Source organism: Cyprinodon variegatus, unplaced genomic scaffold (assembly GCF_000732505.1).
Source record: "Cyprinodon variegatus isolate N-32 unplaced genomic scaffold, C_variegatus-1.0 Scaffold77, whole genome shotgun sequence".
Classification (NCBI taxonomy): Eukaryota; Metazoa; Chordata; class Actinopteri; order Cyprinodontiformes; family Cyprinodontidae; genus Cyprinodon; species Cyprinodon variegatus.
In genome coordinates, this window is record NW_015150530.1 from 294,143 (window position 1) to 311,758 (window position 17,616).

A 17,616-nucleotide genomic window follows, 5' to 3' on the forward strand; every position below is an offset into this window, starting at 1 on the left:
TCACTTCAGTTTGTCTTGTCATTTGTGTTAATAGCACATAAAGCTCACCAGCTAAACTATATTCCCACAGACATAAATAATTGAATAAATGTGATTTTCTCAAGCTGATTACTTGCAGTCTTGTTTGAGACAGAGTCAAGTGCTTCAGAAACACCTCACGTACTTGGCATTGGCAGGCTGAGTTGGAAATTGAGCTGAGCGATAATCGAATTGAACAAATAAGAATAAAATTGCACCAAACTATAATCAAAGTTTGTACTTATGCTTTTGTTAACACATGCGACTGGTTACACAAACAGTATCCTTTCATCAAAATGCACAAAAGGAAACCAGATTGGATCCAACAAGAAAGAAATACCATCAGACACCTACATAAAAAAGAGAAGCATCAATATGAGTGTTGTAAACAAAAGGTCCCATATTGTGTTTTTGTGTGTTTCTCTTTTATGCCATCTCTTTATCAGCGTTGGATCAGTGGACTGTTAGGACATCGTTTAGGCTCCCACACAGCATCAATACTGGCTCTATTGATTTTTTTAAACAGTTAATGGAAGCCTTTAGGGTAGGAAAGCTAATTAAAATCATATGCAGGTCAAGCTCATTTAAAGACTCTCCATTAGTTTATGTTGAGCTTAACCACGCTTGACTGAAAAATCCATCCATGGGGCATCATAATTGACTTATGCTTCTAATGGCTTTTCAGTTCCCCTTCATACAGGAGAATGACAGGGAGTTCCTGTGGCAGATTTCATGTTACAGGTTTAATAACCCTCAAACAGAATCATTAAAGACAATTGATGTGTGTCTTTGTGTCCTCAAAGTATATTATCAGTGCCTGAAGAAAATGTTTTCAAAGGCACAATTGGCTTAAGCTACTAAAGGCTATGCCCTCTATTCTCAAATGGAGGAAAACATGTTCTTTTTTTATAGTGAGGATTTATTTAGAATTAAAAATAAGAGCAAAAATAAATGACCTAAGTAGAGTTAATCAATGAATGCAGTTAAAAATTTAATGGATTGATAAACTAAATTATACTTAGAAATGCAAAAGTTTACTTTTCACATTTCTACTTTTAAATCTCAGTTGTTTCATCCAAAGGTGTTGAACTGTCGTAAATTTATTACCCAAACAGATTTAAAAAATTTGTTTTTTACTGTGTTGTTCCTATTTCAATTAAGCTTTAATCTGAAAGGAGAAAGAAAACAGGAGATGGAAGCAATAGTGACCCTTCAACCTTTTCAATGACAGCTTCAAAAGAAATAAAAATAGTTTAATGTAGTTCCATAGAATTAGACAAACTTTATTGTCATTTTGTATATACTGAGTGTATACAAGACGACATTACGTTGCTTACAGCTTACAATGGTGAAATGAACATTACCATTATAAAGTGCAGCAGTGATCATTGGGTCAACAGTATAGGAGAAAACGAAAACTAGTTAAAAAAAATAATGGTGCATAAGGGCATTTTTAAGGAAAGGTTTAGTGCACTGCAAAATAAATATGGTGAAAAATGCACTATAACACTGAGTTGTGTCCTATTTTAAAGGATTATAAAAGTTTAAACCGTGTTGATAGTGTAAAATAATGTTGCAAGTGTGAGGCAGAGTCCAGTTTAGAGTTCAACAACCTTATGGCAGCGAGGGAAAAGCTGTTGCAGAACCTGCTGGTCCTGCAGCAAATGCTGCTTATCCTCTTCCCAGTGAGCAGCAGGGAGAACAGTCCATGGTGGAGGTTTGAGGTATCACTGATGATCTTACAGGCTCGGGACTCCATACTCCCATCTCTAACAACCAGGCACATCGTCAGCCTCTTTTTGTGAAATTGTGGGGACTTGGTGATAAAATGCATACACAGAACTTTGTGTGTGTGAATGTAGGAGCAAAAACACAAACCATTGAGTTGTTAGGGAGGGACTGGATAACTAATTAGAGGTGAACATGGAGTGATTAGAAAATTGTGTCACTTTAGACAGCTGATTGAAATTAGACTATATTTTTTATTTAAATTGTGACAGATGTTCCCAAGTACCGCAAATGTAAGCACGCTATCGCACTAGACGTAGCATTTTATGACTGAGATTGTTTCTACATTACAATTTAAAACAGATCAACACAGGCGTTTAGACAAAACTTTTTGAGCGTAGCAACCACTGGGGTCATAAGTTCCATATATATCATGGATTTGTGGATGTCAAAAGTTATATATGAGCATTTCATAGCATTTCAGAACAGCGGAGACACTTTACAGGGGCTTAAGCTCGACAGGTGTTTGTTGGAATTTAGTTACAGACTTATTAATGCAGATATATTATTATTACAGCTATTCTTGATTTATTTTTAATTAAGGCTCTGATAATAAAAAAGGCATTTTAAATCATTCCAAGTCTTCCACTGTTATTGTATGTGATGGAGAATCTAAATGTTCATGACGAGATCTGTTTTGACATCCAGACTGAGCCTCCACATTTCCATTGGCAATTATTTTTTTCTAGACGGACAATAGTCTCCAGCAAACATATTGTTTTGTCACATCCCAGCTTTCAACTCTTATGCGCTCTCTTCTCATGGGAACGTATTTGCCCCCTTGTTTATTTTTGTGAATTATGTGTGAGCCACAGCGCAGGGCTCATTTGAATCTGCGAGTCAGAGGGAGATTAAACTTAGGCTGTGTTTATTGTTTCCTATCGGGAGGCAATATGCTAACAGCAGATGCCAGTGGTCTTGCTGTGCCTTAGTTTGTTGGATCCAGAACACGTTTCTCACTACAAACCACCATAGTTGTGCCCAACTGGCACAGGCCGCAGAGAAAAAACCCTGTATTGTCGAGCCTTGAGCAGAGTGGTTCATTACACAGTTAGATCAGATAAAATCCCCTGAGATGAATATTCCCTGTTATCTTGAATAGGCAAGAAAGAGTGAACTGGTCATATCCGAGGTAATATGTATTAATAACACATAATAGGATGTCAGTGGCTTTGGCCTATTTTATTTCCTGTAAAGTAGGGAATTATTTTCTACATCAGCTGCTTCATATTGTTTTTAGGGCAAAAATCTCTTATATCCATGCATGTGGGCTTGAAAACACGCTCTGCCCTTTAAACTTAATGATTATGCTAATAATATAAGCTGTCTTAAGTCACGCATGACATTATGTTGGTAGACTTTTCTTAGCATTTCAGACTACTTAAGACATTTTAAAAACCCTATTAAGGTGTGGGTTATTAAAGAGAAGCCATGCATTAAAACTCTTTTCATAAGGTGAACATGGCTGTTCTGACTGTTCCTCTAATCTGAAGCCTAACCCTCTGTATTACCGTACCAATATATTATTAGTTATGTTTGACTTATTTTTTGGCAGTTTAATGGGTTTATTTTTTCAGCGTTTTGCAGATATTTTAAGTTAGATGTAACCATGTGAAATATAATCAAGTCGTTTATACAGTATTTTTATCTTTTCTGTTAAACTTCTACAACAACCAAATATGAGTCATTTTCCCATGTTGAGCCTGCTTAAATATAGATCTATGTGCCCTGTTTTGATAGGGTCAACTATACTTAATGTGGGAGGTGTCAACCTGAAAAAAAATTGAATGTGACTTTCTAGGGCTTCCAAACAGTGGATTGAAAGAAATAAGTAATACAAATAACTGTAATAACTGGTATTTGTTGAAATTGGACACACTGGACAGATTGCCGTTCCAATACATCGAAACACAGAGATACATGTTTCACAAATTAATTGAGAAAAAAGACGTCAGATTTTTTTTTTTCTTGCTATTAAGACAACCGAGCAACTCAACAACTAAATGATTTCTTATTTCAAAAAAAAAGTCTCAAACATAAATTCAGAGCATTGAGCTTTAAGGAGATATCTTGATATCCAAGGCATCAATAATAGCATTGATTATCTTTACACGATGTGTCACATGCTGCAAAATTTCACTTATGATATTTAAATATTTTGAAATATCTTGTGCGAGATATATCAGATTTTACCCATACTGGCTTTATCGCTAATACTGTAATAAAGTTTGAATGTTAGACACAGCTAACATTGTCTAAAAAGATAATATTAACGTGAATAATTGTTTTAGAACACAATATTTAAAGGTTAAACTACGTTTGTCCAAAAATAAGTAAGCATTGAAGCAATATTTTGTTAGCTTTGATTTTGATTTTGTGCTTTAGTGCATAGTTTGTGTCCGTGTGCATTGAAATGCAATATATCGGATAGGCCAATGATGTTTATTTCAAGTATAAAAGTTTGTTTTCCACATGCTTTTCTTTGTCATACAAAAGACGTGGTACAAATGGGAGGGGCTTTTAACAACCATATAAGCAGCAATGTAATTGTTATCCAGTTTTTACTCTGTGTTGCACATTTTTAAAGCTGATCATAACATTATAGATATGAAGGGAAAGTGGAAGTTTAAATGGGGCCTAAAGATGCAGATAATTATTTATATATAACTTTCATCACGCCTGGCTCTGGTTTTTAACATCTTAAAAAGCCAAACCCAGCAATGACCTACGTCAAGTTTTTTTTTTTTTCAATTCCAATATGTTTTCTTTAATTTTTTTTCTAAAATTTTAAAAATTATTTCAGCTAATACTTTTACCTTAACTTATTATACCTAAATTGGAAAAATAAAGACAATCTGCAAAAATATCTGCAACAAGGCACATTAAAAATGTTTATTGAAGATGAGTTCCCCCTTAAGTTAGCATGAAAAAATATTATAATAATACTAATTATAGTATGATCCTCATTTCATTAGATGATATAATAGACATTTAATGAGGCTGTTACATCTGCTGACCTTCCTCTAATGGGAATGAAATGCAACTGTTTATCCAGAAGAAACTTACAAAGCTGTTCACTTCAACAAAAGAATTAGCCTGCCTTGTTCAATATATCCTTAATTAAAATTCTCAATTGTAACTTATAACACAGAAACAAAAGCTATGTGGAGACTTTTTGTACTGCCTTAAATAGACTTTTTTGAAATATAAGTATTGATAAATTGCCTGAATATGTGGTCATTTTATTTGGGAGCAGCCAACAATGTTAACCATTAGAGCCACTGATGCACTAAATAGCATCTGTCTGCTGCACTTTTGCTATTCCGAAACTCCTCACTATTCATTGCACATCTCTACCACACTAAACATTCACTGCACTCATTTGGTTCTCCACAACAAGAAAAGAGACTCGCCCATAATGGTGGCCGTGTAAAGCAGAGCTTTGCAAAAAAAAAAAAATTGAATATCTTGGTATTAGGCTATATTTTTTAAGAGATCTGCATCATAGTATTTGGTCATTTCATTAGTATTTATACCTTGTGCACTTCTTCAGTTTCTGTCACAGGACAAACATGAATGACATGAGTCTGCCTACTATTTGTCTACCTACCAGCTTAAAAACATACCATATGAAAATATTAAACAGTGTGGTAGGGGACTGACGTTACTCTCATTCCTATAAATAAGTTTTATTTGTAACAACAATGAACAACAACACATGCTGCAGTAAAACATTAAAATTCCTAAATAAACCTGAACTAATATCCCATCGTTTTGATGTTTAGCCTATTCACTCTATGATGGGTTAGAGGTCCCTCTCTCATCTTGCAGAGAAATGTTTCCTGTGTTATTTGGTCTCTAAAGTTTGTTGGAAAAGGCTGTCAGAACGGCTGACGTACTGCAGTGGATTGCTGTATTCATTAACTTGCTAAATAAGTTAATTTTTACAGCCGACATTTGCTGAACACTCACGCTCTGTGAACATTTTCTGCCCAACAGTCCCAACACAGCCTTAGAAAGTTTTATCACCTATGTCAATAGAGTCAGCACACAATAAATTGTGTCTGCTTGGTGTGTTTACTGAACAGGTCCATCTCTAGTGGGAGCTGTAAAGAAGGACTGGGCTTCTCCAAACAGCATTGCTCTCTCCTGGCAGCAACCTGAGGAAACAACGATTCCCATCATTGACTATGAAGTCAAATATTATGAGAAGGTAGACAATCCCACTGAATACAATTACAATGGCAGATGGTCTAATCTTTATGCTGAATAAATAACTGTGTGCTTCTTTTGCATGACAAGTGTTGTGGCATTCACCTTCATTATTAAATGATTAAAGCCGTGGTTTCCAAAACTTTTCCTTCTTTGATTTAAGAGAAGGTTTTAACCAATATTTTATATAGTTAAACAATTAAGAGTAAACTGCGGTTTAGTTTTAGTTTTCTCTATTAAATCACCTTTTTTGTAATTACCTATTAAACTTGCTGGTGAAGAGTCTCAGTCATCCAGGTCATAGTCATTCAAAAAAACAATGTTAAAATAAAATCCACTGGGCTTTGTTTCCAAGTTTCAATTCAAAACATGCATTTTTTTCAAAACAAATACAAGGTTTTGATGGGCTATGGTATAAAACCTCGAACTCAATGATATTCCTGACATTTTGAATTGAAAAAAGCTTCCTGGATAGGGGTGAACCTTCTTCAAACTCGAAAACAAAGTCGAGTGGATTGTTTTTAACTTTCTTTTTTGGCATACCTCTTAACCTTGCATTAACTGAGATGAGTTCTACCGATCCATGCATGTGCAGGGCAAAATCCAAACGTTATTACAAAATCATTGCCCATGTATTGTATTTTCTTGTGATTGGCTGAAACAATGGAATGATCTAATGGTTGAAAAATCATTGCTTGTTAAAAAAAAAAAAAAAAGCTTTTTTGTATCCAGGCACAGCAGGGGAGTCTCAAAGATCCACACACAAATTAATCTTTGAAATAACATTCAAAGACCATTGGTACGGTAGTTTGTAAATCAAGATATAATTGCATATGCATCACAAATATTGTTGTGAGTCTTGTCTTATGAATACATAAATTATGTGTGCTTGTTTGAATCATCATGTGCATGTGTGGATCTTGTCTTGTTCATGCATGGATCTTGTGCTGTGTATTTCTGGATATTGGGACTCTTTTAGCTCTATACTACCGTCCTCCGTGCACTTACACCGAGCTTCCCTTAGGTGTGTGCCCCCCACTATAGAAACCACTGGCTTAAGGTCAAGTTAAAGAGAAAGACATTTGAATAGCTTTAATTTGTTTCAGCACATGCAATAAGTATCCTTAAAAAACTCATGTCTTCCTCCTGCTGACATTTTTATTTTTGCTGAATTGATCATTCATCTATAGCATTTCAGTACAGTTCGATTCTGCGATGTACAAACAAAACATCACGAAAAAGTGGTTCTCATCTTTAACAAATTGTTTCTTTGTTTCGAATGTCATAAAAATCGGTGCATCAGCTGCAATCTGCATATCCCTTTACAACACCAGTAGTTGTCTGGCTACATAGTGCAAAGTGGGCCTCAAGACAAAAACAGACGAGAAGGTGCAGCAGCCATCACCATTCTGTCCTTAATGAAGGTCAATATAAAGTCTGGAAATTATTCAGATTTTTCAGGACAAATCCAGATTTGTAGCAACAACCAAATAGCGTACACTGCCTCTTAGAACGAGCATGCACTGTACGATCTGACTGCTCACACTGTACATCCAAATACCTCACATCGGACTCAGTGCCATAGAGAGATGGCGTATGTCAGACTCGATTATCCAGAAGTAATGTTAGAGAAGAAGAATTCCCTTGTTTGCACATGCACAATGCACAAGGTTGAGATAAATTGGCTTGCAGCTCCAAGAGCAGGATGCTCTTATGATCTTATTTGGAGGGCATACTGAATTTCAAAAGCATTTCAAGAGCATCAAGGATCCTCTTAACGCCCGTCTGACCTTAATGTGTACAAGCTTCCAAAATGAAGCAGGAGGCGCTTTTTTGCTGCCCAAACACATCCAGTGTGAACATAGGATCAGAGCCCGTGTTGCGATACGAGGCTTATATAAGACTTTTACATTTTGCTGGTGCAGGTTCTCAGTCATCCAGGTCATAGTCATGTTTTTTTGGAACTTTTACATTTATGCAGCTCCAGGCAGATTTTTTGTTTTGTTTTGTTTTCTCCAATAAGGCTCCGTGAAAAGTTTAGGTTTCTGTCCCCAAGCCTCGGGTCTAGAACAATGGTCATCAGTATATTAAAAGGACAAAATAAGGTAGCCCGCAACTGCAACCCACTGCAGCAGCCAGACCTCTGAAGGATCAAGGTGGGGCACATTAGCATTCCACCTAATGAGCTCTTAAGAGGTCAACAGGACTTGATACTAGGGCCCAGTGCAGCCCCTCGCTGCTGACAGCTGGCCAAATTCACCAGATGGGAGCCCATGACTCCAGGATGTGGCCTGAGCACCAACAAAAGCTCCCCACTAGCCTCTCCCTTGATGTTGTCAGAAACAAATGAGAGGAATTTCAGTGTCTCACTGTTCAGCTGCTTCTCTGTAACATCACAGAAAGTGTTTATTTTCTGTTTGCCACAAATAAAAAAATAAATGCATACAGAATAAAGTGTCCCATTAAGAGTTTTAGAAGGAGTTTGAAATAAAATCAATCTATTTCTAATTGTTAAGGACTAAGCTGTAATGAGTATTTTATAACACAATGGCTAGACAGAGCCTTTGGGATCATCCTGCCTTAAAATGGAGCTTTTCAGAAGACGGGCAACTTGTGCATTCAGATTAAGAAAAACATTGCTTTTAAAGCAGTAGTAAAAGCCACAGTATGCATGGGGCTACTTTAAGAAGTTTAAACTAAAGGTTTTTGCCATAAATGTTGCATTGTCTTGATGTGAACATCTTTATGAAGTAATAAATAAGCTTCAGAGCTTGCAAAATATCAAATTATCTCATATACTGTGTAGACCCTTGAAATATTTATATATTCTTATAAAAAAGAAGTTAGATGTTAACAATACTCATTTCTACAGGGTTATTTCCCCCTGAATTCATTTTTAGTTTGCGAATTTAACTTTGCAGTATTGCCTGCAATTCTAATGAAGTATGCCTTCTTCAATCTAACGTCTCTCAGACATCTTCTACCTTGCTATTCTCAGCAACAATTATTATGCAGAACATCTGGTCATGTGTTTGTTATAAAATTTTGTGATGCAATTATCTCTTCCCTGTCATTTGTGTTACGAAAACGGATCAGAAGGCAGACTTGAACGCAGCCTAGAAGGCAGTTCTTGTTGTCGCTCTGGCAATCAACATCTGTCACTGAGCTGCAGTGAATGCAACAGTAATTTGACTAAACTGTTTATTATGAGTTTTATTAAGGTAAACTTTGGTAGAAAAAAGCAAGGATTGGTTGAAATGACCAAACTGATTAAGATTACTGTCCCTTGTTGAGCATTTAAATCTGACTAATACATCTCTTTTTGGATAAGTTAATTAGTATTCTTCTTTCACTTTATCTTTTAGGAACAAGAACAGTTAAGCTACTCCTCCACACGCACCAGGGCTCCCAGTGTCATAGTCTCAGGTTTAAAACCAGAAACCTGGTATGTCTTCAGTGTTCGGACCAGAACAGCCGGTGGATACAGCTCCTACTCTCCAAGATATGAATACCAAACTACAGGTGACTGTGAGTAAATACGTACATTCTGTTTTTATATAAAAAAATAAACCTGGAGCATCTTCATATTTTCATTTTCGCTTTTCTTTGAACTATGTGATTAAACGTTTTTTACTCTCCGTTTTTTTGTTAATGTACATCAATAAAGAAATAGTTCTGATCAGGGGTAAAAGATTTAACATGGATTTAACTTTGGACAAAACCACAGCTCTTGGATAGAAATGTTGTTTTATTATTAAAAAAACCTCCCAATTTTTGTAATTTTCTAAAGTCATAGGTACTGTGGAAGGTACAGGCTGTAAACAGCAGTTCAGGGTCAAATGAAGTTCATCCTGCCTGGAGGAGCATCCAGGGTGCTCACAGCTTGAAGGTCAAGAATAATAAATTTGTACTCTGCAGCTGAGATCATGGATCAGCTTTCTAAGGTCTGAGTAACTTTAAAAAATATAATAAAATCTGGAAAAGATGTTAAACAAAGAAAATAATTGATGAAATGAGGATAAAAGGATAACTGTCACTGACTTATAAATAAAAACAACACATCAGTTTTAGCACTGCAGCACAGCTAGCTGTATAGGTAGGTGGAGACCAAAAATTGTTAGATCTTACTTATACTAGATTTTTTATGCTCTCTCCTCTAAGGAAATAGAAATCCTAAAAAACTTTTACTGATAGATTGGGAGGGATGAGCTTGGATACTGTGGTGCCTATGCTCAGCGTCAGTTGTACCACAATTTAGTAACCTTTCTAGTGCTGACATTAGTTTTATGAAAATCCCACATGACATTTGTTAGACAGTTTTATTTCTTGTGATGATTGCATAACTTCAAAATCCTTGTTTCTTATCACTTTCCTGTTAAAGGTTTGCTTTTTAATGAAAATCAGTCTATAAGATACTCCGTATCATTCATTGTGCTACTAAATTTTTTAAGACTTTAAAATTCTTTGCTTGTACTGTATAAGGAAAGGTAATGCTATCAAAGTCATTTGTTAATTCACTACACTATAACTCATAGTGAGAGTACAATGAGACAACAAACTTTGAAGAATGGTTAAATTGGTTTCGGTTGAAAATTTAATGTAGCTTCACTTGCTTAGATACTGACTAGGCTTTCATTCTTTACTGGTTAACTGGTTTCCAGTTTTACTGATGTTTTTTTTATTTGAGGTTGAAAAAAGAAATTCACTCTTGTTACGTTTATATATTATTTTAATGAGAATCCGGAAAAAATTCCAGAGATTTTGTTGGTTGTATCGGACATTAGAGTGGCCATAAAAGAAAGATGAGGTTCAAAGCCATGGAGATAGAGGTAATACTGATAATTATTAAAGAAATAATAATGATAATTCAAAAAATATTAATAGTGCACCTCACCTCTCACCTCTTAAAGCCCAGAATCTCTCCATCCTCTTGTCATTTTTTAAATGCCTCCTTTGTGGCAACAAAACACAGATTTTGTTTTGCATCTTAGTTTGCACCTAACTCTCTGATGTACTTAGACTCCAAAAACGCAGCCGTATTTGAGTTTCCGATTTGGAAAATTGTTTGTATGTAGTACATGTTTACATTAACATATCTTCCAACAATAAATTAGGGCGGTTTGATCATACGTGGTCTTAATCTGCATGTTGATTAAGTCACACATGCAAAAAAGTTTTGCACACACTATCTGCTGAATTTCGAAAGTAAATCACTTTGCACCTTCTTCATATCTGTGTATGTACACAGCTGAGAAAGCATCATAAGATAAATCTTTTAAGCAGAGAATATTAGGACTGTTTTCTATATCTCTGATCATATTTGTTCTTATTAAAGACAGATTAATTACTCTTTACACAGATAGACCTCCGGTTATTCTGGAGATAATTTGATTTGGTGTAAATCTTTAACCCCCCAGCATTACTTAAAACGGGAATCTAAATAGAATCATCAAGGGAAACCTATACCACCCCTTTTCTCTTCGGTGCATTATTTTGTCTATTTGCTTTGTGTGTGTATTTTATTTTCAGCAGTGGCTTTATTGCACTCTCATAAAATACAAAGGTCCAGCTGCCCTTTCATGTTGGGTCAGGTATTATTGAGTAAGAGGTGATTTGGCTTCACAGAGGCCCTCGGCTTCCAAAGCTGCAGAGTTTGGCTTTATCCGCTGATCAGAGGCTGCATGGCCAAGCCTTTGTACTGCCTGGCCTTTTATCTGAAAGAGGAGGCAGCTTTGGCCTGTGCAGCTCTCTCTTTCTCCATCACTCTGTCTGTCCACCTGCCAGTCAGCGTTGCTGCACCCGTTTTCTCCAGATGCACAAATTTCTATCACTTTTCCTTTTGTCTTTACATTGTCATCTGTTTTTGCCACCTCCTCTCTCATTTTCTAGACACACAGCACTCATTCCAGCAGTCAATCTAACACATATTTTAACATGTGAAGACAGTGTTACGCAGAAGAGCTGTCAGATGTGATCTGACCACCCTCACTTTCACTCATCTTCCACCCAGAAATTGTGTAAATTATTTTTATGAAGGGAAAGGGACACATTTCATACACATGCCTTCCATGCTCTCTGCATTACACCTACATGCACCCACACAAGCTTTAATCACCATGCTCACCACCAAGCTCCACGTTCTCCAATTCATATTCATTAAGCGTGAAATATTAGAGAAATAAGTTTGGTAATAGCAATCATCTTTCAATTATCTGGGATTCGTTAGCCTTCTGACAAGACACAGAAAAAGGAAAATCATGAATATCAAATAGGCCCAATTTTAACAAATCATCATGGACTAAATCACAATTTCATGAATGAATAAAATTAATTAACCAGCAGCAGGCAAATGAATCATTCCAGCACGAAAAAGCTGACTTTTATTTTCTTTGGCTCCACAAAGAGCTGATCAAACATCTCTCAATAATGCCTGCCTATCAAAGGAAAGTGTATAGTCTATAACTGGTATATCTATTTGAAAGATTATTATGATGATGTGAAATAAAAGAAAATATTTTTTCTCTCCTCTCCTCATTTCCTTCCCTTCTGATTTTTTATTCTCTTTCTTTTTTCTTTTTCGTAAAACTCCTGTTCTTTACCCCACATTCTTGTTCTCCCGTGGCACAACTCTCTTGTTATCAACCTATTTTTGTTTCTTGCATTTGCTCATTCCCAAACATGTTCAGCCTCAGACATCGCGTCCGATCAGGGCCAGGTCTTGGTCATTGTAACAGCTGCAGTGGGTGGTTTCACTCTTCTAATCATCCTCACCCTCTTCCTCCTCATCACTGGAAGGTAAGATGAATTACTTTTTACCTTAATTTATAATAAAGTAACTTTGTTGCATGGTTTACTTTAGGTCTAATACCTTGAATTCCAATAAATAAGCTTGAAAAGCAGTTTATAGAAACTTGCATGGATAAATTATGCAAAATCTTTTTTTTTTTTTGTTTAAAATTGTTTGGTTGTTCTGGGTTTCTTTGGTTTTACATCTGCTTAGCATTGCAAAACAGCAAACTGAACTTTTTATCCTTAGTGATTGTGATCTAAATTTTTCCATTTTATTTCTCAAACCATGTTTAGTAATAGAACCACCTGTACTGTATTCTGTGCATTACTACTGTGAACTGAACCTGCCCTCCAATTTTGCAGCTTATAGATTTTCTTTAATTACATGTATTTAAATTAATCCAGAGAAGCCTTTAATGTCCCGGCTACAGGATAGGAAAAAAGCATTCCCTCATCATAATGCTGCCACCACCACGTTTAACTGTGTGAAGGGGTCATGATTTAACTAAGGTCCGACCCAAAAAGCAGAAAAACCAATACAGAGAGAAACCAGGGGGAAGTTTAAACAGGTTTATTGAGGGGATTGTGAAGAATCCAGTGTTGCTCTGAACACTGCTCAACCGGAACTGGAAAGTGAGGGGAAGACACTACGGTTAGTTCATGCTCAGTGGGAAACTTGATTCTCGAACTTGAAGAATAGAAATACATTGTAGACTCACATTTCCAGATAAGTGGTTGACTCTTAACTCCAGTCGGTGTGGGGTGTTCCAGTGTCGGTCTCATTTGATGGAGGGCGGACAGGGTTTACCCAGAATGCGGTTGTTTGTCGGTGAACGGAGAAACTGACTGCCACTTAGATTTTCTGTGGTACTTGAACAGGTTGTTGTGGAGATGAATCCTCAGCTCAGTTTGAAGCTCAGATGATCCTTCCAGGGAGAGAAGGTCCAGAAAACATCGAGGTAGTGGCAGTCAGCAGCTTAAGAGCACTCCGTTAACGAGGTAACCCTCCGCAGGTGTGTGAGGAGGCGAACCAGGCGCCTCCTGGTGGAGGAAGGGAGACAGGCACAAAAACACAAACCACACAGACAGGAATCCTAACAGAAGTGTGTGTTTATTTTGATTTCTACTGTTCTTTTCCTACCACAAATATCGTTTTGATTCAAGACTAGAGTGTTAAATATTGATCTTATCCGACCAGGTATCCTGACCTGTGGCAAACTGCAAATTTCTTTCAACAATGGCTTTTGTTTTTTATTACATGAGTGCCACCTTGCTTCACCTCAGCAGGTCCTAAGGAGTTACCATGGGTCTTCCAATAGTTTCCCCTACACTGCAAACAAAATCTAGAAATAAGTCAATATTTCTTAAATTAAGTGTATTTACCCTCAATTTGAGCAGATAGATAAGATAATTTTCCAGTTCAACGAGTATTTTTATTCTTAGAATAAGACAATTAGATAATATGCACTTGAAATAAGACATTTCAGTTGTTTTTTTCTTATTTTACATGTGAATTGTCTTGTTCCATTGGCAAATTGTCTGATGTATCTCATCAATTCAAGGAAAATGCACTTATTTTAAGAAACAAATTACTAATTTGAATTTTTTTTGCAGTGTACTAAGCCCATACCTTCCAAAATGGTGGACAACCTTTTTTAATGTGTTTGCAGCAGTGCCAGAAGATGGATTCATCAGTGCTTTGCAAGGTGTTCATAGCATAAGATATTGCTTTATAAACTTACACCACCTTAAACATCTTTATCTTTATCCCTGAGCCAACTGTCATCACAATGCTCATTGATCTCTGATCTTCTAAAACATTTAAAACCTCCTTCACAGAACTATGATGTACTCTAAAGGTAGACTACAACTAGATTCTAATAAATAAATAATATGTTGTTTCTGAACGTTATTGAATAGATTTTTCTTAGTATATCAGTGAATTCAAAAGCAGACTATACTTTTCGGAGTAATGGTCCAAACAAAATGTTGGAATCCACATATCATTTTCATTCTACTTCCCAGTTATATTATACTTTTGGTTCTTCACTTACACAAAATCTCAGTAAGTAGTAGAAGTATTACTTGACAACTGAAACAACATCTGGAAACACCATGTTTCAAGCTTACATTAAATCTCTTCCTAAATATTTCTAAAAGCTGCAGAATATTTACACGAGCAAAACCTTTTTCTAAAGCCTCCTTCGAACCCAAAACATAGAGTTTACAAATAATTGCTTATGTTTATGTCTCAGTCCTGTGCTGTGCCATGTTTCCATGTACTGAACTCAGCCTGACTGTTAACTTGAAAGACAGTCAATATACTAAATGATATAATATATTGCTCTAACAAACTTACAGGTTTTATGCCTCTACTTTAGAAAGAAGAAAGGGCATTAATTTATAGTACAGGAAGCAGACACACAGGTACATAAAAACTCGGAACAGGAGAGGTAAATCTGTCAAAGCGCTTGAATCAAATCCAAGTGCAGGCACCCCAACTCACCCCCCCTGCATATACCGCCAATCTATGTAAAGATGTGATTTGCAGCTGACTGTGTGAGGGGGGTGTCAGAACCATCTCACTTTATTTCAGAGGTGTGAATTTGGTGTGAAGATTGGTGAATAAATTATATGTCATTTCAGTGATAAAAGTTTGGACAAAAATAAATGTAGTACCATCAATCCAAACACATAGACTCATATATGCTTTTTTTTATTTCTGTTTAACTGCATAGCACTATCTACAAAGTGCAAAAATGCAAACAAATAAATTCATATAATCTATGTAATTATAAAACAATCTGCTGTTTTGTGATTTTAAAAATTAAATGCAATTTTTATTGTCTTTTTTTCCAGCTATGTGGCAATTTGCTCTTGTTATCACCCCCCAGAAAAACATGGAAGATATTTTCTCTTCTTGACTAAAACCCATTTAAAAAATAGAAGAAAAACCAATGAAAAAAGTCCAGATCTGAATAGCAGAATAAGCTTTGTTACCAGTTCCCAAAATTGTAGCAAGCTTTTTTGTACTCTGATTGTACCAACTCACTACAATTACACCACTGGGCTGTTCATTCTTTTCATTACTTTTCTTATAATATGCAGACCATTCTGCACCGGACCCTCATTAGGGAGATAATATTTCAGCAGGGGTTTTATGAGACACATATTTTTTCATTTTCCCAGTAAAAATAGGGGAATCAGGGAAGCGTCAATCAAGCCTCTGAAGAGATCTAATCATGTAAAGAGAGTGAAAACACCTATGTGGGTGGTAAAAGAGTTTTCAGGGTCTCCAGGTTCAGAACATGTTCAAATTGTTGAACATTCAAATTTCAATATGGGCACATATGAATATTTAACACTCTAAGATTAATTCAAACAAGCTTCCCCTACCTTCTAAAAATTCATAACTATTCAGTGTAATAAATGGTTGTCAGTTTTTTGGGAGGGAAGGTTAGGTTGGGAAGTCTATTGCTGGGAAAATATGATGTCTGTCCTGTATTGAACCTCTAAATCACTTGTTTATAATGATTTTTAATAGTTTTAACCCAAAAGTTTCATAACATAATTAATCTATTTAAACCATTTGTTATTCAGAATAGAGGAGTTATAAAAATAGTTTCAATGTGCTTTGAAAATAAAAATGTTTGTGCAAATTTCAAGTCAGGTTTCACCTCCACAATAATGTGTTGACCTTTGTCCACACCCTAACCATATAGCTATACTGTATGTTAGACATGAAAACTTTAGGAGTTGTTCCTCTCCACTGTCGCTGCATGCATGCTCAATGTGGATCAATGACACAAGGCAAGCAAAAGAATTCTGTTGCTTCATGCCCATCCTGGAAAATTCAATGACTTAATGCGATCAACTGGGTTTCCTTAAACTTTTATCCAGGATATCTGTGAAATTGAATGTAATCGTCTCTGTAAAATGCCTTGAGATGACATGTGACATGAATGGTGAATATTGAAGACTTTGAAAGTAGCTCAGCTCTAACTCTTTATAAGGCAAGTTACCGTTTTTGATCACAGGACAAACCTGTCACTCAGTGAGGTCCAGAAGCACAAGATCTATATCCAGCCATTCAGCAAAGATACTGCTACATAGCTGTACATCTTATTTTGGCATTTGACCAATTAGATGAGCCCTTGAATGATATATTACTTTCTGTAAATTAAGTTGAAGAAAAAGTTAACAGGCCAAGAAAAAAAAAGGTAAAAAGCTAATTAAAAAGTTCAAAAGTTAAAAGGCCTAGTTAAAAATTATATTTAAGTTTATAAACAAAATATTAGTGCCAGTATCAGCATTAATGGCTCTAAGGTTATGTTGGGGGGAAAAAATGCGTTTTGTTCACCCTCAGTGTTTTTTAATTTCTTACAGCGTTTATTTTTATTACATTAACATTCATTCTTGCCATCAAAATATCCATATTTTTTTTAATGTTACAAAGGTAATAAGGTCTTATCCTGGATTCCAATAACACTGGTTGCTTGAAATTTAGATTTTCAAAGTATTGCGCTGAGAGCCCTATAAAGGGTTAAAGGTTTTCTTTTGTACATTTTTACATGCTGTTTTAAATATTAGTTTAAAAACAGTTTAATTAATCTGTAATCAGTCTCTTTTTTTGCTTTGTTGAGTTGCTCAATTATTTGAACTTTTATTTTAGTGTTTGAATACAAATTAAAACCATCCTCACCTTCAAAAGAGCTACTGAGAAAAAGCATCTGTTCAATTTTAATATAATGCATGTTACTGTACATGTGTAACTGGTGAACCATTTTTAGTCATGGAGAAAAATAGAAT

At 35.8% G+C, this 17,616-nt stretch overlaps 1 protein-coding gene across 2 annotated transcripts in view; it reads left to right on the top strand.

The window, feature by feature from the left end:
- The window catches only part of LOC107083579 (ephrin type-A receptor 6-like), a 238,595-nt gene that overhangs the window by 179,402 nt on the left and 41,577 nt on the right, over nucleotides 1-17,616 (top strand). Inside the window, exons 6-8 of one of the 2 annotated variants that reach the window (XM_015372920.1) lie at nucleotides 5,895-6,019; nucleotides 9,384-9,546; nucleotides 12,705-12,813. In XM_015372920.1, the coding sequence (XP_015228406.1) occupies nucleotides 5,895-6,019; nucleotides 9,384-9,546; nucleotides 12,705-12,813 (397 nt within the window). The remainder of the gene's footprint in view (nucleotides 1-5,894; nucleotides 6,020-9,383; nucleotides 9,547-12,704; nucleotides 12,814-17,616) is intronic. The other variant, XM_015372921.1, reaches the window with a different exon arrangement.